Source organism: Bos taurus, chromosome 7, assembly GCF_002263795.3.
Source record: "Bos taurus isolate L1 Dominette 01449 registration number 42190680 breed Hereford chromosome 7, ARS-UCD2.0, whole genome shotgun sequence".
Lineage (NCBI taxonomy): Eukaryota > Metazoa > Chordata > Mammalia > Artiodactyla > Bovidae > Bos > Bos taurus.
This window is the reverse complement of record NC_037334.1, coordinates 80,155,858-80,182,114: the sequence shown is the minus strand read 5'-3', so window position 1 is coordinate 80,182,114 and position 26,257 is coordinate 80,155,858. Positions and strand designations below refer to the sequence as shown.

At 46.5% G+C, this 26,257-nt stretch overlaps 1 protein-coding gene, 1 long non-coding RNA gene and 1 other non-coding gene across 6 annotated transcripts in view; 1 reads left to right on the top strand and 2 right to left on the bottom strand.

Moving 5' to 3' along the window:
* Window positions 1-26,257, bottom strand: part of TENM2 (teneurin transmembrane protein 2) — a 762,206-nt gene that overhangs the window by 120,207 nt on the left and 615,742 nt on the right. For all 3 annotated transcript variants that reach the window (XM_059888816.1, XM_059888817.1, XM_024995296.2), the window contains one exon: window positions 9,388-9,534. In XM_059888816.1, coding sequence (XP_059744799.1) covers window positions 9,388-9,534 — 147 coding nt within the window. The remainder of the gene's footprint in view (window positions 1-9,387; window positions 9,535-26,257) is intronic.
* On the bottom strand, window positions 1,969-2,041 carry TRNAG-CCC (transfer RNA glycine (anticodon CCC)). The gene has a single exon. It is a non-coding gene; the product is annotated as a tRNA-Gly (tRNA).
* Window positions 9,291-25,638, top strand: LOC132345788 (uncharacterized). Of its 2 annotated transcripts, XR_009495341.1 has the most exons (7): window positions 9,291-10,617; window positions 11,263-11,417; window positions 11,507-11,678; window positions 11,934-12,105; window positions 19,663-19,785; window positions 20,366-20,928; window positions 25,378-25,638. It is a non-coding gene; the product is annotated as an uncharacterized lncRNA (long non-coding RNA). The 2 variants fall into 2 exon arrangements; XR_009495342.1 differs by lacking the exon at window positions 20,366-20,928 and having other exon boundaries at window positions 9,292-10,617.

Below are 26,257 nucleotides of genomic sequence, written 5' to 3'. Positions count from 1 at the left end.
CTCGCCCCTGGCACTTCAGCGCAGAAGCACTTTGTGGCAAAAAATGCACTCCAGATCCAAAACTGAGGGGAAAAAGCTAATGCCGAGGCGATTTTTCAGAATGCTGCAGAATTCGTGCTGCTGAGGGGCTGAGGGTGTTAAGCAGATCTGCTCTGCTCTGATCCAGGACACAAAACTCAGGAGCTGTAAGGGGCCCTTGACCACGTGTCCTGAATCCTGATTTGGCTACATTTTAGCTGGGGGACCTGGGTAAGCCTTCTCTCGCCCTTCTTTATCATCTATGTAAAGGATGATAATAAGAGGCTCCTAGGGCTCTCCTGGGCCAACACCATGGTTTATTTGGGCAGTCTGGTAACATCTGAGCACCGGCCTGGCCTCTGCTAATAAGGGCTCCATGCACCAGGCCTTTGACCTTGAAACAAAGGACACTCCCTCTGCCAGTACTGTCTAGCCCCTCAGATATGCTTCTGGGAGATGTTAGTGTCTGCATCAGATCTGTCAACCCTGGCATTACTGACCTTTGGGGCTGGAGCATCCTTCGTTGTGAGTCATCCTGTGCAGGATGTTTAGTAGCATCCCTGGCCTCTTCCCACAAAATGCCAGCAGTGCCTCCTCTGTTTCTCCTTGCTGTGACTCATACAATGGCAGACGTGGCCAAGGTGCCCTGGAGAACTCAGTCGTCCCTGGTAGGGAACCACTATTCTGGACTGAAGGGAGGGTTGTGGGAGCATCAGAGCTAATCATCGCACCTACGCCCTTTAACCCTGAATTTGAAATTTAAATGCTGGTCACAGAAACCAGGGGGGCATCTCAGTCATCTAGGCAGCTTCTCTGGTCAAGGCAAAAAGCAGGAAGCCAACAGAATGATACAAATGTTACCTCTCTGCCACCAGTTAGATCTTTGTTTTGATCCTTTAATTTCCCCAAGTAAGTCCTCAGTGATTTGAATTATCAACATTTTTTGCAGTTATGCATTTTAATCATAATTTTATGATGAATATTTGATTTGTCATCTAATCAGGGAAAAATATACAATTCCTTAAGAGACACTTAATAACCATTTAAGCCTCTAAAGATTTGATTAGAAAAGACTGAAGGTGCTGTGTTAGGTAAACTCATGAACTTTCAACACCTTTTTATTTTCTTCAACAAATTCCATGGTCAAACACATTTACTATGAAAAGAGTTTCAATGGAAAGTTTTACCTAGGAGGCGATGTCCCCTCAAGACCTTTTTTAGCAACAGTACACATTCTGTACTTGTTTGAAGCTTCTTCAGAAACAACTTCCAAATTTTGTTGCTGTTTTAGAAGAAATGAGATGCTGGCTTTAAGGAAGAAAAGCTATGTCACAGTGGCCAGCTGAAAAGCCTGTTTTGAATATGCCTTTCCTGAGGTATCCTCATCTGGGAAATGGAAAAACTATGAAGAGAAAGACTCATAGACCTTGTTGTGAAGACATAGATAATGCAGAAGAAAGTAAGGGTAAATTGGGGTGTGACATTTGCTGTGAAGGAAACACCAGAGAGTGATGGGAGAAAGAAAAGGTGAACCTTCTATGATAGGCCTTTCTGTGGCCTTTGAGCTGAGACCTAAGAATAAGATGCTTCCCAAGTGGCTCAGGGGTAAAGAATCCACCTGCCAATGCATGAGACGTGAGAGATGCAGGTTTGATCCTGGGTTGGGAAGACCCCTGGAGGAGGAAATGGTAAACCCACTCCACTATTCTTGCCTGGAGAAGTCTGTCATGCAAAATGCCCAAGTCAGAGTATTGCTGGCCTTGGACCAGCATGGGCTGGGGGATGAAACTTAGCCCCCACAAGGCTCAGAAGGCTGGCCAGAGAGGATGAAGCAGGTCTGCTATGGAGGTTACTGGGAACAGTGAGAGGGAAGGTAGGGGCCCATCACAGCAGGCCCTCAGGCCAAGGTGGAACATGCAGAACTCTTAGTTGCCGAACCTACCGATCTAGTTCCATGACCAGGCATTGAACCTGGGTCCCCTGCATCGGGAGTGCAGAGTCTTATCCACTGGACTACCAGGGAAGTTCCCCAAGGTGAAACATTTGATTTTGATGCTAACTATGGGAGAAGCCTTTGGAGGGCATGACATCATCTGTCTACAATGTAAAACTCTCTCTCTGCTTCTGTGTGGGGATAAGAACAGGGGCAAGAACAGCAGCAGGGAAACCTCGTGGGTTGCCTGTTCCCATGATCCAGGTGCCTCCAAAGCCCAGCACAGTGCTCTTAAAATCTTAGTGATTATAGCTTGTATATGCAGTGGAAAGTGGATTCTATCTCTTTTTTTGAACCTCAATAGAATAAAAGGAAACCAAACCCCCTAACTCTCAGTGCCCTCAACAGAAGAAGCTTCTCTAGTCAAATGTGCCCAGGAAATCAAAGACCTTATTACAGCTGGAAGGCCCATGTGGTTCGCTAGGAGTTCAGTTGGGGCTAGTTCTGTTTCCCTCCCAAAGACGAGAGCCCCAGCGCCTGGCCAGCTGGCAGTGGCCTCTAGGCCAAGTCTTAGTCTTTAAGCGTTAGATATATTGCTTTGCTCTCTGGGAGCTAATTGGTTATGGCTCCAGCTACATTTGCCACAAGGTCTTTGGACTGCAAAGGGAATCCTCATCCAACCCAATTAATAGAGCAACATTGCATTTTTATGCTGTCCTCCACCCAACCCATCCATCAGTGTGATTTACACACATTCATCAAGGCATTTACAATGGGTTCACCAAGCTTGCTCCCTCATTGGATGGAGACACCGGACTATTTGGATTCTTCTGGAGTCCCTGAGGTCCCGAGCTTGGCTCTGCTAAACGTACAGACAAGGTGAGTTATTAATTAACAATTGAGATAAATGCCACAACAGCATCCTTGAATCATGTCAAACCAATTTGGATGGTTATGGGATGGGGAGGAGGCAGTGGGTGAAGGGTGGGTTTTGTCCGTTCCAAGTGCTTCTGGACAGACTCCAGTGTTTTTTCTCCTCATTTAGGCCTGGCTGGAGTGCCCTGAGCTCAGGCCAGCATCCACATCTCTTAACCCTAGGCAGCCTCCTTTGGAGCAAAACAAGGAACTGAGCTTCACAGATGGAGGTGGGCTGGGAAATACCATTCTGAAAAGCAGCCTGACTGAAGACCTTAACTTACAGAGAGAAAGGTAGATGCTGCTGGTGAAGGGAAGAGCTCCTACCAGGGGTTCCTGACCACACAGATCTGAGGACCTGAGGGAGCTAGGAGGCAGGCTGGAGACCCAGGCTTGATATTGTGATGGGCTTTCTCTCCGCAGAGCCGACGCCCACACTCTGTGGCAGTGTCTCCCCGAAGCTCCCGGTGAATGGCTTCCCGCCCCGTCTGCCTTCACACGCTGGACTGTGACACTAATACTACCATGCTAATACATCTTTCCAGATGGATTCTGAGCTTCAGATGGATTCAGTGAACTCTTTGTGGACACTCTGTGTCATTTGTCTTCATATTTCCAGAGGCCTATTTCCAAAGTCTAACATTTAGTCAGCCCTCAACGAATGTTTGTTAAACCACGAATGAATGACAAATGGAAGGGTGGATTCACACTCTAATGACAGAGAGTTAAAGGCTACTTAAATTTTGAGTACATTGGCCACCTCTCCAACCAGGAATGGAGAGCACTTCTAACACATACTAAAGTTATTTACTCAGAAACACAACAGGAAATTGTGTCCATATTTTTCCAATTCCTTCCTTCTTCCTGAATTAAATTCTCCTTTCTTCACTTCATTCCTCTTGGGTTCTGGAAATACTAGGGGTAGAGGTCTTGGAAACAGGTATCATGACATTGGGCTGTGTCAGCCCATGCAGGGGAAACTATTATTTGAAAATTTTTTTTCTCAAGATGTGGTTGGCAGACCACTTGCATCAGAATCCTTGGTAAAAATGCAGATTCCTAATCCCACATCTGACTTAATAAATCAGAATCTCAAAGGCTGGGGCCAACAAATCTATATATTTAACAAGCTCTCCAGTGTTGTCCTACAACCCTGAGGTCTGATGAACGCTAGTTAGAATCTCACTGGTTATATACCGTGGGGAGATTACAGGTTCGGCTCCATCTCTGTGGATTCAGCATCCATTCTGGACAATGACAACACCATCAGGACTAATAACGTGAAAGCCAAAAACAGCCAACACAAGAGGGCATCCTATGAGCTGGGCGCCTTGTAAAACATATCACACACATTTTCTCCCTGAAACGTCACACCTGCTCATGGAGGTGGCATAACTGGGCCTATTTTACAGACAGCAAAACTGAAACTTTGGGGAGGAAACTGGCTTGCAGAAGTGGGTTACAGTGACTGACTTCTGAGTCCAGGCTCTTAACCATATTCTGCTACAGTGTCACCTATTCAAAAATCAGGGAAGGGACAGGGGATGCACACAAAGCATCTTTCTTTTCTTTACCTTTTTAAAGACATTTGTTGATTTCTTTCTTTTTTTTTTTTTCCGGCTGCACCATGTGGCATGCAGGATCTTAGTTCTCCCACCAGGGAACTTAGTTCCCAGAACCTACGCCCCCCTGTGGTGAAAGCTCGGAATCTTAACCACTGGACCACCGGGGAAGTTCCCAGCATGTAACTTCCAGATCTGTGTTGAAGCAAGATAGAGGCAAACACAGACAATCCCTCCATTGTGGAGGGGAAGCCTTCAGAAGGGCTGTCTCCTGCCTCTCCACCTCTGGGCCTCTGCCCACAGACAGGGGACAGCTTCTGATAGGCTTCTATGAGCACTTCAGACCATAATGGAGGCCAACCTTTCTACACACAGAGGGCCGGAGCGCCTGACTCCAAGGTTCGGGTGATAAACGGATGGAGGGAAGGCATAAGGTCTGTCTTTCCAGGGCAGATGATCCACCAGTGCCTCCCCACCTCGAGGTTCCCACTTTGAGAGGAAATCTACACCCTTTCTCCTACCCCTGGCTGTGATGAACTAAATCTCACACCTCTGTCTTGGTGGTGATAATTAAATATTATCCGCCTGTCACTTGACGCACATGTTGTGTGTATTCTCAGACTTTAATGAGCTCATATTTGTCTTCTGTAAGCAATAATATTTCTTTGAGTCTCTTCTTTTTCAAACTGGGGTGAGCAGTTCAAGCAAAGATCTCTCACTATTAAAAAGACAGTCTGCTCCCATGCATGTCTTTCTGAACCGTGTCTGCTACGTCTCAGGGGCCATGGCAGGAGATGTTTGTCCCTTCAAAATCAGCCAGTACTTCCTGAGGTTAAGCTGGTGGTCACATGGCTGGGGGTGTTGGGAGATTTTGAAAGTGATGAGAATAAGAAGGTAGGAATCGATAAATTGTTTGGCGGGGCATATTTTAAGGCAGCTTTTTCCAACAGGGTTTCTCATCTAAGAACCACAGAAGCCAGAAAATATTTGTGTGATCAATTTTCCAAATTTTCTGAGGAAGGTACTTAGTACCATTCTAGATGCATGGGGCTTCCCTGGGTGGCTCAGTCAGTAAAGAACCTGCCTGCAATGCAGGAGACCCAGGTTCCATCCCTAGGTCAGGAAGATGCCCTGGAGACGGAAATGGCTATCCACTCCAGTCTTCTTGCACTGGAAATTCCATGGACACAAGAATCTGGTGGGTTACAGACCATGGGGTCACAAGAGTCAGACGCTACTTAGCGACTAAGCTACCACCACCATTCGAGGTGCCTAGGAGAGAAGTTCATTCATTCCATATAACAGATGTGTTAGTTAAGTGGCTCTCAGAGAGAACCTGCATTAGCACCCTCTGGAAATTTACTAGATGTTCAAATTCTTGCATCCTTCCCTAGACCTACGGAATCAGAAAAGGGGGTAGGACTAACAACCTGTGTGTAATCAAGCCCTCCAGGTGGTTTTGCTATAAGCTCAACTTTGGGACTTCCCTGGTGGCTCAGACGGTAAAGCGTCTGTCTACAATGCGGGAGACCTGGGTTCGATCCTTGGGTTGGGAAGATCCCCTGGAGAAGGAAATGGCAATCCACTCCAGTACTCTTGCCTGGAAAATCCCATGGACAGAGGAGCCTGGTAGGCTACAGTCCATGGGGTCGCAAAGAGTCAGACATGACTGAGAGACTTCACTTTCACTTTCAACTTTGGAAACTACTAGAGTCGGACACGACTGAAGCGACTTAGTAGCAGTAGCAGCAGCAGTGTCTGCAGGCATTAAAACGTCTTGATTCGCCGGGCAAGAATACTGGAGTGGGTAGCCATTCCCTTCTCCAAGGGATGTTCCCAACCCAGGGATCGAACCCAGGTCTCATGCATTGCAGGCAGATTCTTTAGTGTCTGAGCCACCAGGGAAGCCTCTCATGGAGGAACTCAGGTTGAAAAAGGCTGCAGAGGACTTCAAATATCTATTTCCATATTTGCATCTATATTTATCTCTGTTTAAAATAAAAAAAGATCTATCACTTTAAACTTGAGAGTTTAAAAAAAAATGTAGAGCGTTCCTAGATGGAAAAATGATTTGGCTCTTCCAGCTTGCTCTGGAAGGGCACTCTATTATCTTCTCCATTCATGAGGTTTATAACAAATGCGCTCACTGCAGCTGCTCCCCAGGCCTGGGCGTCCCTCCGACCCACCCACTGCCATGTCTAGAGACCCACAAAGCTCTCCCTGAGAACTGACAAAGCAGGCCAGAGCCTGGGGCAGAACTCCCACCCCCACCCCCAAAACGAGTAGAACAGGATAAAATTAGTCTGCTGCAGGGCTGGGTCTGGAGTTGATGAGGAACAACTTCAATATTTATCAATAAACCCCATACTGTTGAGCACACGTCCTCGGGAAGTAACTAACCATACAAAGGATACTCTGCACCAAGGAATCTCCTCCAAAAAAAGAACTCAGTTCATTTGTGAATTGCTTACGCCAGGTGAGAGAGAATCCCTGCCTACCCCTCTCACCTGACATAAGCAACTCTGAATTAACTGGGAGTTTCTTTTTATAAATACTGTGCAGAGCCTTTTTTTTTTTTTTGGTGGTTAATTACTTCCTTGGGAGGTTTCTTTAATGGTTCCCATAACAAGGCTATTATTGTCTTTAGCATAATCACTGCCTCCTTTGCTTCTGTGGCCTGCCTTTCGGATGCCTCTTGCCTCTGTCTGCCAGGAGGGACCCTGAATGGTGCACTTTGGGCAGTCCTCAGGCTGGGGACTTGCAAGGTATCTCCCCCAGCCCCATCACTTCAGGAATTTTCTCCTGGTGGGAGCTGGGATCCGAGTGGGGCTGGTGGAGGGAGAAGGGAGTGGTGCAGGGCACATCTGGAGGAGATTGGGTCCCCCTCCCTTGGGTGCAGCGTTTCAGCCATTTGCTAGGCTTTCAGCTGCTGACACCAGTGCCAGGGAAGGAAGACAGTTCCTTTCTGGAAGGTGAAGAGCAGGCCTGTAAGCAACCGCTTTGCTTGGAGAGACCACCAGGGACCAGATGCAAAAATAGTGACTATTACCAGGAAAAGCAGTGCAATGTCTGACTATCTATTTTGGAAAAAAAAATGTATTACGGACTTATGCCTCACTTCATTCAAAAATGAATTAAAAGTGGCTTCTACTTGGGCTAAACGAATGAATGGGAGCGTTGTGTCAAGTCTATAAACTTTTTGTGACTGGTGTACTCCTATCAGTGTACACAGATTTGTTTACCTAGGAGCTATAGACGTGTTACAACTGCAATAATAGGTTACGGGAATTGCAAAATGGGAGGATGAAGAAAAACAGAAATAGGATGTCTGTTACTTTCAGCCTACACCTCCAGACACCACTGAAGCCGGCCCCGTGGGGCCATGAGGGCAGGCGCTGACAGTCCCAGGGTGCAGGGATTGGCAGATATGAGAGAATACATGTTTTTGTTAAATAATCAGACTCATACCTTCTTATACCCAGAAACAGTTTCTGCCCTGAGGAAATGCTGACCACATGAGTCATTCTGGTAGGGGTGGATGACGAACCTGTACTCATGTTAGGGGACCCTGACTCTGTGTTCCTAGGATATCAGGTGGTCCACGCGATACCGCAACCCCATTTAGCCCCCGAATCTCAGGACTCCATCAGGGAATAAACAACTCAGGAAAATTCAGCTCAGAGGGATAGAACAGAGGTCAGCAAACTTCTGATAAGGGATCAGAGGATAACAATTTTGGCTTTGTCTTGGCCAACTAACCAATATTGCCTTCATGCTGGAAGCAGGACAAAACATAAACAAATAGGTGTGGCTATGTTCCAATAAAACTCTACATATGGACACCGACATCTGAATTCTACATAGTTTTCATGTGTCATGAAGTATTTTCCTTCTTTATATATTTTTCCCCAACCATGAAAAATGTAAAAACCATTTTTTTGCTTGTAGGCTCTGCTGGTACAAAGACAGGCAGTGGGTTGGATCTGGTCCAAGGGCTGTGGTTTGCCAACCTTTGGTTAGAACATGGATTTTGGAGTCAGAGCTGGATTTGGATTGTGATTAAAACAGAAAGATTGTGATTAAAACAGAAAGAGAGTCACAGATGTAGAGGACAATCTTATGGTTACCCAGGAAAAACGATCGGGAGGGATAAACTGGGAGACGGATTGATATATATATATATATATATATATGCTGCTAAGTCACTTCAGTCGTGTCCGACTCTGTGCGACCCCATAGACGGCAGCCCACCAGGCTCCCCTGTCCCTGGGATTCTCCAGGCAAGAACACTGGAGTGGGTTGCCATTTCCTTCTCCAGGACTATATATATACTATATATAAAATAGATAACTAATAAGAACCTACTGTATAGCACAGGGAACGCTACTGAAGGCTCTGTAATGGTTTACATGGGAAAAGAATCTAAAAAAGAGTGGATATATGTATATGTATAACTGATTCACTTTGCCGTACACCTGAAAGTAACACAACATTGTAAATCAGCTGTACGCCAATAAAAATGAAAGAAAAAAGTGACGTCATCACTCTCTAGGCCTCAGTTTACTCATCTGTATAGCAACATCTCAAAGGGCTGAAAGGATGTGGCATTTTCACAGCTCACAACATCCTAGCCCATGTTGAACATATAATGTCACCAGCACAGATTTGTTTGTAACTCCATACCCTGTAAGGAATGGTCACCCAAAGGCAGAGTCAGGGCCTGGCCACCTTTCCGTGGGGACCTGTACTTTAGAAACCAAGGCTAGTATCCACCCCTGGTGCCTCCAGGGGCCCCCACTGGCCCAAGGACCCCACTGTCTGCTGTGTTTGCTTCAAAGGAAGTGTTACAACAACATTTGACAATAGCAGAGGGGAGGTCTTTCAAAAGGGACTCATGAGGACCGTTTATACACAACGCTCCTCTCTTGAGGGGCTGGGAATTCGAAGACGATCACTCACCTCCCTCATTATCCTTGTTATCCGCACAGGAGGTTTCCATGGCAACGTTGCATCCGGGCCCTCTCCAGCCGGTCTGGCAGACACACTGCCAGCTGTTCTGACCCAGTGTGCATCTCCCGTTGCCGTTGCACAAATCGGGGCAGCCATCTGGTTGGAGAAACGGAGAGGATGAGGAGGAGGAACGTGAGGCCGCGCTGGGGCCGCGGGGGAGCCATGCAAAGGGGGAGCGAGGCCACAGGGCGGCCGCTGGGCCAGCCTTAGAGGGGGGCCCGTACCTGGCTCAGGAGGAGTCGGGGAAGCAGGCGATGCATGCGGTTGCAAGACGCTAGCAGGGACCCGGATGCAGACGCTCCCCAGTGACACTGACCTGTGCGAAGGGGTCTGAGGCAACCTTCCCAAAGTGGGGAACGTTCTGGAAAAATGAAACTAGCCCTGAGCGGACAACAAGTCTAGTAGGCTGTTGCTTCCAGCCCATGGCTCAGGGTTGATGCTACCTCAACAAATATCTTTTCTGTCTTTTTTCAGTGCCTTATGCAGAAGGGAGAAAATTCCCTACCAACACAGGGTGGGGGCTGAGTGCCCTCCATCTTTCAGAATTTTAAAACTAAATTTACATGTGATTAGCATGAGCTTCTTAGGACCAAGAACTGGATGGTTCTGCTGGGCTATTTTCATATTTTTGTGGTATTTAGTTAAAAGGGACACTTAAAATGTTGGCTGCTAATCACTCAACCTATTTATGGCATGATGTAAAAATACTGCAGGATCTGATGCCTGGGGAAGGGGTAGGTTCTCAGTGCTATGGATCAGGAGAAAGCAGAGAAAAGCTTATGTGCCTGGGGGGAGGCGGGAGCGTTGGAGTCATTCTATTTTGTGGTTTTCTTTTCCTTTTTGGATGTGTGTTTGTGTAGAATCAGTAGCCTGCCTCACTCCCTAGCTGCCCCAACCCACAAAACAGTTGCAGCTACTGCTGTCCTGACCTGAGCCTGGTCAAAGAGAGTCTAGATGAGGAAAGAAGAGAAAGATTGGGGGTCACTACAGAGAGAGGGGAGTCTCTGGGAGGATGTGGCCATGCTCACAAAACCTACTTGCTGGCAAGAATTCCTAGATATGTTTTCATCTTTCTTTCCTTTAACAGCTTTATTGAGGTGTAATTTACATACCATAAAATTCATCTGCTTTAAGTGTACAAGGCAATGACTTCGAGGAAATTAAAGACGTGCAATCTAGGTATGTTCCCTTACATATCTACATTTAAAGAGATTCTTACGTTAGAACAGATTCCGAATGACCATTAATTTAATTGGCCTCAGAAAATAACTTTTCCTGACTCTCTCTCTTTCTATCTCGACTTCTTGCTACCATCTCCATCTCTTCCTATATCTATTTTTAAACCACACAAAGTGCAGGGTGGATTGGGCCGTGGCAGAGTGATGAAGTGCTTCGTAATGATGGAGGTAATTGATTTGAAACCTTTCTGGCCCAAATCTTCTGAATCAAAACTGTGTCTCTCCCCCTCCTTCTCTCTCCAGTGTTCTGGAGGCCATCACCTGGCCGCCTTCTTCTCTTCTCTTGAGTCCCCCTTACGAGAATGCCGATAAACCTAATTTGTGCATGTGGCAGAGGTGGGAATTTAAAGGACTCCTCCTAAGAAGAAAGGGCTGGAGGGTTTGAAATTGAGTTGAAATTTACTTCTTTAAGGAGTTTCACTCCTCAATACTTCTTCCCTCCCATCCTTTCCAGAACGTGGTATGGGTTAGGACCTGCGTAAGCAACAGGAGAAGTCCTACATGCAGAAGTCTCTGTAAAGAAACAGCTTTCTTGAGAGGAGGCATGAGGAGATGGTGATCAGGGAATTTTTTTCTTTTGTTGTAGAGCCTGGCACTCAGTCCAGGATGTGAGCAAAGCACTGGTGTTTGCATACCTAGAAAAAGACTTACTGGTCTCCACACCTATCCTCTCAAAGTCAAGAGTCACATTTCCATTCCTTACCTACCAAGGAGGTGACCACAGCCCTGCCTGGAATACAGGTGATTTTCCCGTCTCTTTATACTTTGAGAGAGAGCTGGGAGAGGAAGCCAGCCCCGGTGTCAGGGAAATGCCACAAATATTTCTACAGGAGCAAAATGCAACTCAGTAGGAAAAGCCCAAGGGACACTTCACAGATTTGCAAGGAAAAGAGAGGATCCGCAACCCCCAGCCACCTCCAGCTTTACAGTTTCTACGAGCAGAGTTTTAGGGGCTGGGTCACAGAGGAGACACTGCATGACAGACCCACCAGCATTCACCTGGTATGGTATCTATTATGTGTGCTTTGTTATTTAGCTACTTTGAGGTCTTGTGTTTGACGAAAATCATGCCCAAAGTCTCAACAGAAGCCTCATTGTGTAGGAAACCCACGTCCACTACATAAATTTCAAATTTGCAAAGAACACCAGCATGTCAGTCAGATATGCACTCAAAATATGTATGCTCCTAGATTGAACGAGGTTTTTTTTTTTTTTTTTCCCTTTTCTTTCTCTCTCCATTCCCCTCCTCCTCCCCAGACCAACTGAAGCGAGATAAACAGACCACAGTAGCTGGTTTTCTCCACATTGTATGAGGAAGATGAAAACATGAACAGTGGGAAGCTGGCAAATCTCTGAGAAGTTTTGGTGCAGCTGGGAATTAATGGACAGGACGTTGCTTTTTAGCTTGAAGAGGAAGAAAGCAGCCTTGGTAAATGCGTGGCGTTGCTAGGCAACCCCAAGCTACCCCCAGCACAAGTTCATTCTGCTGGTGGCTTTCCGAGGAGGTGATTCGTTGTGTTTGTAAAGTGCAAAGCCAGCCTCTGCTTAAGGGAAAACAAAACGTAGGAAGTAATTAGTCTGGAGGGCAAATGGGTATCGGGTGGTGGCTTTTCCCTGGAGAGGAATCTAAAACTGCAGTTGAATGGGGCTTATGGGCTTAGACTTGGGGATCCAGCAGGTCTCTTATGTTGAGTCTTCTGGATTTTAGGCTAGCTAGCACTGCTCCTTCCTTGAGTGCTTGTCTCTGAGACCACTGATACAGAAGGCCTGAGGCACAGCTGCTTGGTTCATCGGTACAGCTGGCGAGCTGGCTGTTGGAAACTTCAGGTTCTATCATGACGACTTGAGATTCTCAACTGAGGCAATTGTGGCCCCCATCCCTCCCTCCAGGGGACATGGGCAATGTCTGGAGACACTTGGGATTATCACATCTTAGGGAGGATGCTACTGACAGCTGGGGGGTAGAGGCTGGATGTTTAGCATCTTACAATGCCTAAGATAGTCCCCACGACAAAGAAGGAAACAGCCCCACGTGTCAGGAGTGCCGAGGTGGAGAAGCCTTGCTCTTGATCTAAAGTTGCACGAGAGCGGAGATTTCCCTGTTTGCTGTTGGATCTCAGAAACTGCCCCAGTGTCAGGCACACAGTAGGTGCTTTAATGAATGGAAACACAAATCAGGTGGTGCTAGATCATTTCAGCCTGGCCTTCACTTATAGACTCTTCTGAGAGTTATGAGAAGCTAGTGGGGCCTCCTTCTTAGGAGACCTAAGTCTTTTTCCTAGAGAGAAATTTCTAGGGCAACAATGATATCTGGGGCTGGTTCTATCACACTTTGAATGCTTTTGGCAGAAAGCATTGGAAATGGAATCATTTCCAAGACTTTCCTACACGCAGAGTTCTAACCACTAGGAAAAAATATTCATTGGCACAGTTACCAGGTAGGCAGAGTTTCTGCCTTAACAAAAATTAGAGCTGATGTAAAAATTAAGGATTTAAAAAAATCCCAAAACCCAAACACACTGGTATATTCTGATGAATCCTGAATTTTCAACTCTATTCCCTTGAACACTGGACCTGGACTCCAACTTGCATCTCAACATCTCCATCTGTTCACTCACAAGTATCTCAAACTCAACAGAATTTGGTTTCTTGATCTTCCTTCCCCTCCCAAACTCTGATTCCTTGATCAATGGATGGCACCTCAGTGTATCCCCACTGGCCAAGACTGAAGTCTTGGAGTCATTGTTAATTACCCACCCCATGCCCCTCCTCTCTCATCTCATGTATCTAGTCAACAATCAAGTCTTGTTCTTTCCTATAAGAAGCCCTACCTGTTCTTCTTAAATATCTCTAGAACCTTAACCTGAGCCGTCCCCATCTTTGGTTTAAACTCTGGTCAAAGCCATCTAACTGGTCTCCCTGCCACCAGTTCTGTAGCATTATCCCTTCTCTCAGTTCTGGACCCTGCTGCAAACACTTGTATAGCTTTCCGATGACCTTAGTAAAGTCTGAACTCCTTGGCTTCCAGATCTTACACTGGTTATCTTCATATCAGTCTAACTCAGTGTCACTTTAGGCTTTATTCACATCGAAGCCATTCGGCCTTTTGTTATCTAACTTCACCCCATCCTTCACTCAACTCGCTTCCAGAAAGCCTTTCTGAAGCTCCCAAATCGAGTTCCACCCATCAGGGTGCTTTATCCTACCCTGTCCTATTCTATCCACCACACAGAATCACAGCTCTCCGGCATCTCCTTGATGCTTGCTAGCCCTTGTAGCAGCTCTGCTTTAGGATGTTTTATCACTACCTGAGGGAAAATCGTTGTAATAAATGTGCACATCGTCACAACTGCCATTTGAATGGGGCCCCTAAAGTCATGCAGTGTACACTGCTCTGGGCATTTCTGTTATCATGTAAACCTGCTAAGGCAGGGGCCATGTCTATCCTGTTTACTCTTGGATTGCTAGTACTCAACACATAGGCAGGGGATGAATGAATGAATGACTTCTGACTGAAATCAGCATCTCTGATACCTTTGGCAGAGTGGAAATGGGATAGTTTCCAAGACTTATATACACGCAGAGTTCTGAACACTAAAAAAAAATTTCATCGACACAGTTACCAGGTAGGCAGGCTCTCTGCCTTAACAAAAATTAGGCATGAGTGAAATAATGTCTACAGCACAGTAAAAAGGGGAGCATAAATGTACTTGAAGAAAGCTATAATTACCATAAAAGGCTTTTCTAAAAAAGCATCAAGAAATGTTCTGCCACGTGTGGCAATTGAGAGGTACAAATAAGTGGCTGATAGGGGACAAGGGATGTGGAAAGAGAAGCAGGACTTTAACATTCTACATTGGGCAGCCCTTAGAAAAGCAGAGAGGGCAGCACACAGATGGCAGTGCAAGTGAAAACACAGAACAAGATGCATGGCAATGCAGAGAGATGACAAAGCAAGCTGGAGAAGGGAGACGTATGTGCCTGCTGGTTCAACAGACCATTAGGAGAGCTACTGCAGCCCGGACTACACCCCTGTGGAAAGGTTTTTCTGAGTCCAGGGGAAAATCTGAACCTGGTTTGTAGTCAGAGATCAAAACCTCGATCTGCCTGTTGTTGTCTGTGTGACCGTGAGCTAGTGGCTTTGCCTTTCACCCTTGTTTGTAAAACTCTATCTTGCTAATTGGAAAAGGAAATACGGCAACCCACTCCAGTATTCTTGCCTGGGATAATCCCATGGCAAGAGGAGCCAGGAGGGCTACAGTCCATGGGGTCACAAAGAGTCAGACACTACTTAGCAACTAAATGTCCACCACCATCTTGCTAATGGATCTTATTCCTTGTCCCGCCCAGAAGAATGCAACCTGCACAAGGGCTAGGATTTCTGCATCTTTCGTTCATGGAAGTATCCTCAGTGTCAGAAAAATAGCTGGCATATAACACATGCCATCAACGTTTGTTGAATGAATGAATGAAGGAGGATGATGGTTAATACTTTACACAGATGACAGAGGGGTAAAATGAAATGTTAAAGGCAAAGATTTTAGCATCAACTGCAACTGCTCCATAGAGAGAAGCACTTATGGTTATTAGTGTTGATATAATTATTGATATTACAAATATTATATATAATTAGTGGCAGGCTTATTCTTTGGGGCATAAGGTGAAGTGCAGGCCACTTCTTCTGGCCTCATCTCCAGATTAAGAAAAAACCAAGAGCTTATCCTGTTTCAAATAAAAAAATGGAGGTTTCTGGGGGTGTCCTGAGTGTGTAACTGCTTCACATCCTAGGAAAACCTCACTCCCCTTTGCCTGCCACCCAAGACTCTAGCAAGGTCACTGGAAGTGTTTTCAGATAACCCAGTGACACTAAGAGCCACTCTGAGGAGCAGAAGAGTTGAGAATAAAATGAGTGATGATCTTTTCTTTTGGGAAGCATTGTACTTTTGCTTGTTCACTTAATTAAGGGACCTTTTCTCCTGCAACTGCTTTAAACACCACTATTTCCTGAGAGCCATGCATTGCTGAAACTGAGGAAAAGATGCACGATGGAAATATGTAATAGAGTCCGTCACTGCGTTCCAGAACTCTTTAAGGCTGCAAACAGCTGAGGGGCTGGGGACCAGGGGTTTGCTGGTCATTTCTATTAAAGAGCAGCGGCAAATGCTCAGAAAATTCAATTGGGTGTTTCGAGAGACTCTGGGGCAAACTCTAATTTTAGAAGCTTGGCTCTGCCAGAGAAGCATTTTGGTCCCCAGAAAACAGCAGGACTTGTCCTCTAGCTCATCTGGGTGAGTAAGAAGGAGCAGGGAAGAGACTCTGTTTCCAGGCACAAATTGGTAAGGACCCTCAGCCACTAACCTGAGCTTGAACAGATAGATGCCCCTGCTTTGTCAGAAAAGATGCAGAAAATCCAGAGGCAGATGTTCCTTCATCTCAATAGCAAGTGTGTGTCTTTAAAGGTTTGTGTAGGACTGAGGAGTGGGTATGCTGGGGCGGTGGAGGGGAGGGCTGGGAAGGCCAGTGATCCTTTCCATGGTCTGCTGCTTTTTTGCTCGGAAGACAGAAATCATGCCCCCCACCCCAGCAGCAACGGAAGCTTCCATGAGGTGATATAAATTTGGATCCAGGTGTTGATGCTGCCTGTTTCCTGGATGAACCAGGATTCTCACTGATCAGCATCATTTCTGTCTGCCTGGGAAAAGGAAAGCAGCAGGCTCAGCCTTGGGCTCAGAAGAAAAAAAAAATGCATCTTATTTTGTACACTTTTGACGCTTCCAGCTCTTACTAGTACACTTTTTAAAAGAGTAGAAGATCATGAAGGGAGGAAACAGTTTAGGCAGCAGTAACTGGGGATCATTCTGGGGAGGGAAATCCCATGTCAGTTACTTAGTGAATTGAGACTGAGTCTTTATTGCTTCTAGGCCTTTTGGCTAAGTATGGGGGCTTCCGAGGTGGCACAGTGAATCCACCTGCCAATACAGGAGATGCAAGAGATGCAGGTTCGGTCTTTGGGTTGGGAAGCTCCCCTGGAGAAGGAAATGGCAACCTGCTCCAGTATTCTTGCCATGGACAGAGGAGCCTGGTGGGGCTACAGTCCATGGGGGTCACAAAATGCTGGACACGGCTGAGCACATGTTATCACCCAGGAGCACTGGAGTTGGACACAAGTCTGTGCTTTCCTTGGGGGAAGCCTGCTTTTTCCCTTTCTTTATCACTTTTCTTTGTCCCACTTCACCCAGTCATGGGAGGATGCCTTGGGATAGCGATGGGCAAATATCAGGAGGTTGCTAAGGTACACATCAACTGGAGCCACACTGAAACCACTGATGATGCACCAGGGATTTCTCCCATTGCTTCAGATCACAGCAGTGCTTCTCCAAGTGTGGTCCTGGTACCACCAGGGGTAACATCACCAGAGGCAACATCTCATTAGAAATGCACACTCTTGGGTTCCATCCCAGACCCTCCATCAGGACCTCTGGGGCTGGGGCCCGGCAGTCGGCATTTTAACAAGCCCTCCAGCAGGTTCTGAAGGCTGCTGTGTGAGAACCGCTGCTTCAGGATCAAGTCCTAAGTCCTTAAAAAAGCCTCCAAGGCCCCACATGATCCAAACCTGCCCATCTCATCTCCTGTCACTTGAGGTTTCTGCTCTCTGACCTTCAGCCACGCTGCTCTGCTCTGCTCGAGAACACAGCCTGCCTGCATGGCCTGGATCCTCCTCTTATGCTTTGGCAGATTCCTCCCCTAAACCCTGCTCCCTGCACTCACTTTGGCAAAGCCATGCATCCTTGGCTTGTTCAGAGAAGGCTTTCTGACTTTCAACTCAGGGTTCTGCCCCCATCATATGACTTCACAGCACCACCTATTCCTTCTAAAGCACGCGCCATCATTCTAATTCATCCTTTGTTTGGAGCAGTAGGTCTCCACTTGGCTGCACATTAGAATCACTTGGGAGCCTTGAAAAATCCTGATTGTAGGCTGCACCCCAATTAAATCAGAATCTCCAAGGATGAGGCTCAGACATCAGTATTTTGATTTCTTGAGCTCCCCAAGTAGTTCCTCTGTGCAGCTGAGATTGAGAACTCTCAGTGCCCGTCTTCCTGGGAGCCTCCAGGCCTCCTGAGAGCAGAGACTCTGTTGTACAGGCTGTTTTCCCCGCACCTGGCATTAAAGATGTTTGTTGAATGAAAGCATAAATAAGCCACATGGTGTTTCTGCTGCTTCTCTGTGTCCTTGAGTCAGCAGCCAGGTAAAGGGAAAAGCTTCCTGCAGGCCACACCCCCTGGGTGGATGACACCTCCTCCAAGTCAAAGAAGCAGCTGGTTCCAGTGCTGGGTCTAAAACCAGGCTGAATCCAGTGGCCGTGGATGCATGCTAGGGGAGTCTGTGCATTTTAACTTGGAACCAGCTGATGCCTTCTGACCAAAGAGACAGGATAGAGCACCCAGGGAGAAGGGAGGAGAGGGAGAGGGAGAAGAGAGGCATGTTGGTAGATTAAGAGGGTGACAAGAGTTGCACAAAGGCAAGGATGACAATAAGAAGAGAGCCCAATGGTTTAATTTGGTTCTTGGAGGATAATCAAGTTGTTGTAGCTCGTGCTGCCTATTCCCACAGCTGTCCAGCAAATAATGAATGTGGTACCTACCCGGTATGGAAATAGGGACAAAGGCACGACTTTGATTTCTTATTTGTTATTTTTAACCATCCAATTTCTACACCCACTGAGCATCCGTATAGCCACAGGAGAGTCATAAAAATACAAATAACACCTAGGAGGCCTGTGGGCACGGACCTGTTACTTACTGCAGGGCTGACGGCTCTCTTTTAACCGGTGTAAAATCAGGCTGGTGATAAATTGCCATATATATTTCTTTGTTGTTGCTGTTTGCAGCCCAACTTGAGAAAATGTACGGAAATCACTACATGTTTGTTTCTTATAGATGTCAAAAGCACTAAGCAAAGAACCTGCCCTAGGACTGTAGCTCTGGATTTTTGGAAGCTTTTAATAGGAAGACAACAATAATAGCAAATCCTCAAGTAGACATTTCTGTGTGCCTGGCACTCTTTTATATGTCTCTCATGCATTAACTTATTGGTTACAATAACCCTATGATGTAGGCAGTATTATGATTCCTATGTTACATGTGAGGGAATGGAGGCACAGAGAGGTTAGGTAACTTGGCCACAGTTGTAGAGCTCATTAGTGGTGGAGCCAGGATGTGACATCAGACGGGCTCCAGAGGCTCTGCTCTCACCTAAGGGGACCAACCATCCCCACATGCCCGGGACTGTCTAGTTTTAGCTCCAAAAGTAGTGAGTCCCAGGAAATCCCTCAGTTCCATGCCAGCTGGGATGACTGTTATCATCACGGTCAGGGAAGGAGGACTAGGCTTGTTTCACTGGTGGTCATGGGGGCGAATGCCCTTAAGGGCAAGGGACAGGGCACAGACTTTTATACTGGGTTACCTGTTTGAGGATGTTGGGCCTCCAACAGCATCTGCTGCCCCACTTGGGACAAAGTACCAGGTCAGTCCTGTAACCACATGGCTGTAGTGTGGTTAAGACAATGGGCTCTGAATCCAGGCTGCTGGAGTTCATATCCCAGCTCTATCCCTTGGTTGCATAACCTTATTAGCAAAAATTATGAGATCTTTAGTCCTTAGTTTCCTCATCTATGAAATGAGGGCAATAAGAGTACCTATTCTAGAGGACAACTGGGGTTTAAAAGAGAATACATATCATATTACTTATCATACTTAGCATGGGTGTTAGTAGATGTTAATGCACAAAAATACACATAACATGTAAACTACATGTAAATGCACATAGTAAAAGTTCTAGAACTAACAGCTATAGTTATTGCTGTTACTAAAAGTAACCTCAAAAAAAAGGAAAAGAAAGAAAGAAAGAAAAGTAACCTCGAATAATAGAAGGGGCCTGTGTGGCTAAGAAGAGCCTCTGATTTGCTCTCACAACCTCTGAACAGGTGATGGGAGGGAGCATCGCGATCCGTACAGTCAGTAGAGCAAAGACCCCAGGAAGATGCCCTCCAAAGACTGAAATGGAAATGAGAAAAGTGAGCAAGCTTCCTGGGAGTTACATGAGTAAGGTGGGTACATAATGGATGTAACATGTAATCTGCAGAATTGTGCTTAAAATACAAGAGGCATGGGTGGTGAAACTGTAAAGGATCCTAAGGTTGAGAAATCTCATTTAGGCTCAAGGAGGCATTTTAAGAGAGAGGGGTGGTCTGCCTGGGGTGTGGAAGGGGAGCCTACGGAGCAGGGGGGAGTCAGGGTCAACTCAGCCACGAGTACGTCCTCGTTGATTGAGGAATAACGGGACACCCCTGCCACTGATGAGTGAAGACTAGGAACTTAGCACTGCACAACCTCATTATTTCATCAAGCCCTTTCAAGGACACTATAAAGTATGAATTATTATCATCATTTGTGGTTGGATAATCTGCAGCTCAGAGAGGTGAACAAACTCGCCCCAGGTCAGAATCACTGAAAATTGTGGCTTGAGGGTTTGCACCCAGGCGCGTCCAACTCTGAGCCCACACGCTTCACTTCCCTCTAACCAAGTTGGATTCCATGGGGAGAAGGTGGCATCAGAATAGCACACTCCTTGCTTTGACTCCTTGCTTCCCCGGCGATCTTGTGATCTTAACTTCCTTTCCCACATAGGTTTCCTTTGAGGGGGCGAGTACTCTGAGATGGAGATGTGGGTTTTCCTTACTGTGGATTAATCAATGGCCATCTTGGATTTTTGGAAAAGACCTCAATGCTCCAATGCTGGGAAAGACTGAAGGCAGGAGGAGAAGAGGGTGACAGAGGATGAGATGGTTGCACGGTATCACCAACTCAATGTACATGAATCTGAGCAAACTTCGGGAGATGGTGAAGGACAGGGAAGCCTGGCATGCTGCAGTCTATGGAGTCGCAAATAGTTGGACAAGACTTAGTGACTGAACAACAACAACCTTGCGTTTGTAGGTGGTTTAGGGCAGTGTGAGGGTGTCAGTCTGGAGACTGGCCCACTCTGTTGTAATGAGAAGCTGATGGTGCGCCATGAGGATCCTGCCGGTGAAGCCACACTGTGATGTCCTGCCTGAGTGACTTGGTGGTCTCCAGTCAAGAGTGATGCCCTTGGTCTCCTGTTCTATCTCTCGCTCTTGATGTGTTTAGTGTGTGGGACTCACAGAGTGAAAGGACTTCTACAGAAGCAATCCCAGTCCAACATCAAACAGGTACAGAGTGATGCAGTGTGCCAACTTCTGGAATACATTCACGAGTTGGTTCTTTCATTCATTCGGTCAGTATATGTTGTGGTGGTGGTGGTGTGGTCTCAAAGCCATGTCCGACTCTTTGTCATCCCAAGGACTGTAGCCCACCAGGTTTCTTTGTCCGTGGAATTACCCAGGCAAGAATACTAATGGGTTGCCATTTCCTTATCCAGGGATCAAACCTGCATCTCCTGCACTGGAGGCAGATTCTTTACTGTCTAAGCCACCAGGGAAGCCCCAATATTTGCTGAGTATCTACCAAATGCTGGGGTATGTTCTAGACACAGAACATATGGTGGTAAATGAAAGAGACAAAGTCTCATTCTTAAAGATCTTACATTCTATTAGGGGGAAACTCATAGGAAACAAGTAAGAAATTAATATGGCATATCTGATGGTGGTAACTGCTAGGGGGAAAATAAAACAGCAAGGGGGGATGGTGATGGGGATGGTATGTGATGGGGATTGCTGTTATATATGGGGTGGTCAGAGAAGTCCTTGTTGATGAGGTGATATCTGAGTGAAAATCCTACAGGAAGGGAGGGAGAGAGTCATGCCAGTATCTGAGGGGATGGGACTCCAGGCAGAGGAAACTGTAGGTGCAAAGGCCCTGAGGCAGAGAGTGCTTGGGGTGTTGGAGGAACAGCAAGGTGGCTAATGTGGCTGGAGTGAGTGAACAAGGATGCAGTGTGGGGACTAGGCCGGGCCACGCAGGACAGTTTGCTGTGAGGGTAGTGGCTCTACTCCCGGCAAAAAGAACTATTGGGATATTCTGAGCAGTGAGTTGTCTGATTTGATGAAGTTTTAGAGGATCCCTTTATGCAAGGAGAACACACAGGGATGGGGCAAGGGCAGAACCTGGGAGGCTGGCCAGGAGGAAGCCATAGGGCCAGTCTTGGTCACCACGGTGGTGGCTTGGGCAGGGTACAGGGTGGCTCTATATGGCATGGCTAATCCTCTATGAATTTAAGGTTCCCTACACATCCTCCCAAAAGGAAAGGCTTTGGGGACGTGAAAGCGGATGATAAGACATACTGTTCATATAGTGCTCTGGTCGATGTAAACAAATTCAATTCCTCAGCCAGGAGTTAGCAAACATTCTGCCATGATCCTGCCCTCGTCTCCAAGTTGCTTTTCCTTATTAAAGACAATCAGGAGAGGCCAAGGGAAAGAGTAGCATGTGTGGAGGAGAGCAGAGAACCATGGGGTTTCCCAGCCTTGGTCCCTAGGGTCAAAATTGACAGTCTAGCACAGAACAGCTCCAGCAAATAAGATTCCCAACTTCCTTAACATAATGACTTCAGACCACAGGATTCATGTGTTCTGCCAGCTTTGTCTAGTTCTTCTTGGCATTAAGGTCTCCTTGGATCACCCCCAAGCATCCTCCCAGATTAGTGCTCCTGGACTTTAAATCCCTTTGCATTCCGTTTATCCTTATAGATCAGCTGGACGCATCTGAATTGTGGCATTCAAACACACTAAAGCTACATCCACCTATCTAATACCTATCTATCTAATTATCTATCTATCTAGGGCTTCCCTGGTGGCTCAGATTGTAAAGAGTCTGTCTGAAATGCAGGCGACCAGGGTTCAATCTCTGTGTTAGGAAGATTCCCTGGAGAAGGAAATGACTACCCACTCCAGTATTCTTGCTTGGAGAATTCCATAGACAGAGGACCCTGGTGGGCTACAGAGGGTCGCAAAGAGTTGTACATGACTGAGTGACTAACACTTACTTATCTATCATTTACCTTTTCATCCATCACTTGTCCATTATCTACTTATCTATATTTATATTTATTAATCTATTTCAAGCTTTCCCTACCAAACAACCTCTCCAAAACCTCTAAAGACTTGCTTTCAGAACACTGCATATCAATTAACCTCACACAATAGCCATATTTTATCTTGTTTTCTGCTACTTTCTGCCTGGTACAGAGACAATAAAGACACTCCAGCCTCCCCTCCACTTTCCACCTCCTGTCTCTCCTCTGGCTGGCGTGGCACCTCGCATCACCCCCTTCACTCACCCAGCACGTCCATCATCCATCCCTCCCCATCCTCGTGACTCAGGTGACTCCGTCCTCCTAATCGTCCTGACCATATCCTGTACTTGGAAACGCTTACTTGCATGTCGTGTTCTAGTCCATTTCTAAATACACAGCTGATCAAAGACTCAGGGGAAGGATGCTGCTCACGACTGGGACTTTTTCTACCAATTTTGTAGGATGTCTCTATGAAGAGGTGCAAGTGTGTGTGCTACAGTATAAAGAATAAGGAAGCTTGCTTTCCCAAAGTACAGAATTCCAACAATCTGGCCCCTGCTATTGTTAGGTGCCAGTCTTCAGTTTTGTATAATAAGTGTGCCCTTATGAAGGCAAGAGCTACCTCTTGGAAATCCTCTCATTCACAGAGAAACAAAAAAATCCCTCCTTTTCCAATACATTTTAAACATGCAAAACAGCAGTATGTTTCTGCTAAGTCACATTTTCGCTAAATGGATAATTGAATGCTGAATAGAAGCTGCTACTCAGCTGCTAACCTGCCGGGTTTCCACACTCACACTCCCAAACTGCCGCCGAGCAATCCCCAGGAGGCAGAAAGCATGACTGATTTTTCCAATAAAGCTACAAAAATCGATAATTCTTGTAGACGGAACGCTCACGTCTCTAACCATCTCCGAGTCTCCCTCCCTCTCGCAAAAAAGCCTCTGACTTTACCCTGGCGCATGTCACCAATTCTATACCGCCAGGACTCAGCCCGAGTTCTGTTCCAGTTCTGCTGAACGTACCTTTTAGAGAGGCTCTGCAATGCGTCTTGATTTAGAGATGCTTGGGTTTTATGGGGCTCTGGGAAATGTTGTTTAGCTTTTCCGGAGCTCCAATAAGTTCTGATGTATGGCTGTGCATGCCTGCATGATTAATGGCACGTGCGAGGACTTGGAGCTTTCAGAGGTCACCCTGTGTGTACTGAATAATACAGCACAGAGCCAAAAATACCCTTGGATGAGAATCCTGGCTCCATACAAAAGCAATGGCATCGCCTGCTTTAGTTGACATTGCCCGAGACTTGGTACCTCTCCCTGATTATGCTTCCAAGGAAAGTAACCTCTCCAAAACATTGCAGGGATAAAATGGGAACCATTTTGGTTTCTTGGCGATTTCTCTGTTCAGTGTCATAGATACCAGCATGAGTAAGAAGGCTGAGAAAACCAGAAGGCTGTTACGCTAGTCTCTGATAGGACTTTCAAGTTCAGGGTAGACTGGCCAGGGGGCGGACCAGATGAAGCTCCAAGTAACATACGCTATGGAGTACAATGCTGTGGTTGAGAATTTAAATGCCCCCAAAGTCAAGATTCAAAATGATGGTTCCCACAGCAACTACAACTCAGTTCTCTGGTGAATATGAAATTAACTTTATTGCGAAACATGCTGCTCAATTTACACCTTAATATAGTCATGGCAGAGTTACAGTTGCTGTGAGAATGCTAACTCTGAATTGTTTTGAATAATTAATTTAATGAAAAGTTAGTGGAAATGTGAACGCTGATAGAAAGTCAACTTAAATTTAGGGGAGTTGACCTACAGTATCTATGCTGAAGAGCAGTAAGTCATTTTCAGATTCTAAGTCAGGGAACTCTTTGGATGGGGGGTGCTGGTAAACCAGAGAACCCCAAAGCATACTAACAGGGGAGCAGTCCCTCATCACCAAAGAGACACTATGGCTGGTGGTGACTTTACCAGGAGGTGAGGGTGGCTCTCTGGTGCCCATATATTTCTGATTTTAGCTTTGGTCTCCAAAGTAACCCTCTTGCTGCAATTACCTGGGGTCAAAGCAGGTGATCAAAACAGTACAATTAGTACACCTGGTCTCTGTCAAGTAGTCCTGGATTTAGAACTCAACTTCCCCTGTCTCTGCCAGGTAACACACTGCCTATTGCACCTCTCTGAGCCAATTTTCTCACCTGTACAACGGTGACGACAACGTGTGTGCATGCTAAATCGCCTCAGGCATGTGTGACACTCTGCAACCCCATGGGCTGAAGTCCGCCAGGATCCTCTGTCCATGGGGTTCTCCAGGCAAGAACACTGGAGTGGGTTGCCATGGCCTCCTCCAGGGGATTTTCCCGACCCAGGGATCGAACCCGTGTCTCCTATGTCTCCTGAACTGGCAGGTGGGTTCTCTACCACTAGCACCCCCGGGGAAGCCCTGCTGACGACAACAGTTTCCACCTAACAAAACTGGTGTGAGGATTCGATGAGAGAAGGTTATGTTTAGAATCTGGCACTGGCCTTGGCAAGTGTAATTGGTCAACACTCAATAACTATTAGCTCTTATCATCATCCAAAAAGGCAATCCGTAAGTTCAAAACGTATACAACATCAATTATTTTGGCCCGTCTCCTTATTTCAGCCCAAATGGATTTGGCGTAAGCCTGAGTCTGCTGCCGGGGGGTGATAAACACAGAAACATGAATTGGAAGAAGGTGTCCCAAGCCACAGGATATCTTCAGTAAAGATACTTCAGGCTGCTTCTACTGAAGTTCTAGAAAACGGTCATCTCTTCCACCAGATGAGTAATTCTCAACCGTTTTAGGTTACTGCCTCCTTCTCTGTGAATCTGTTTGATTCAATAAAGGGTAAGATTTTCTTCGCATCCTCTCAAGGAGCCATTTTTCACTCCACTGGGGGTGTTCCTGCGCCATTTTGAACGTATACACTAGATGACAGGCCCGCATTCCCTGTGTTCACGCCCTCAGGCTCCCGACTCAGGAGGAGCCCTGCATTCACTCAGCTTCTGTTACTCCCTTTGCTATTCCTTCTTCCCACGCAGCTCTTGACTTTGGAACAATGGACTGTTGTCGGCAGCTAAGAAGCACAGTGCTCACAGTGGCTTTTCACTCTCTGCTCCCCAACTCTTCTCCTCAGAGCTGAGATGGCCCAGAGGGTCCTCCCCAAGGCATCTCAAGCCAGTTAGCACTTACAGAGCACCTGCTGTATTCTTACTCAGAGCAGGGAATCATTTAGGCTCTATCTGGGTAGCACTTTCGCTGCTGGGTGCCAGGGTTGGCCCAACCCAAGGAATTGGCCCTGCCAGAGATCACCTTTCTTAGGAGCCACTCTCAAGAGTTTTAATAGAAAGGGATGAGGTCCCAGCTGGGGAGGAAAAACAGATGAAAAGCAACACCCTCCCCGGCTCCCCCCCCACCTCAGCAACATGCATTTCTAGATTCTGAAGCCACTCCTGGCTGGCTTTAACTCCTTACTTTCTGTGTCAGCCTCCTGCTGTTTTC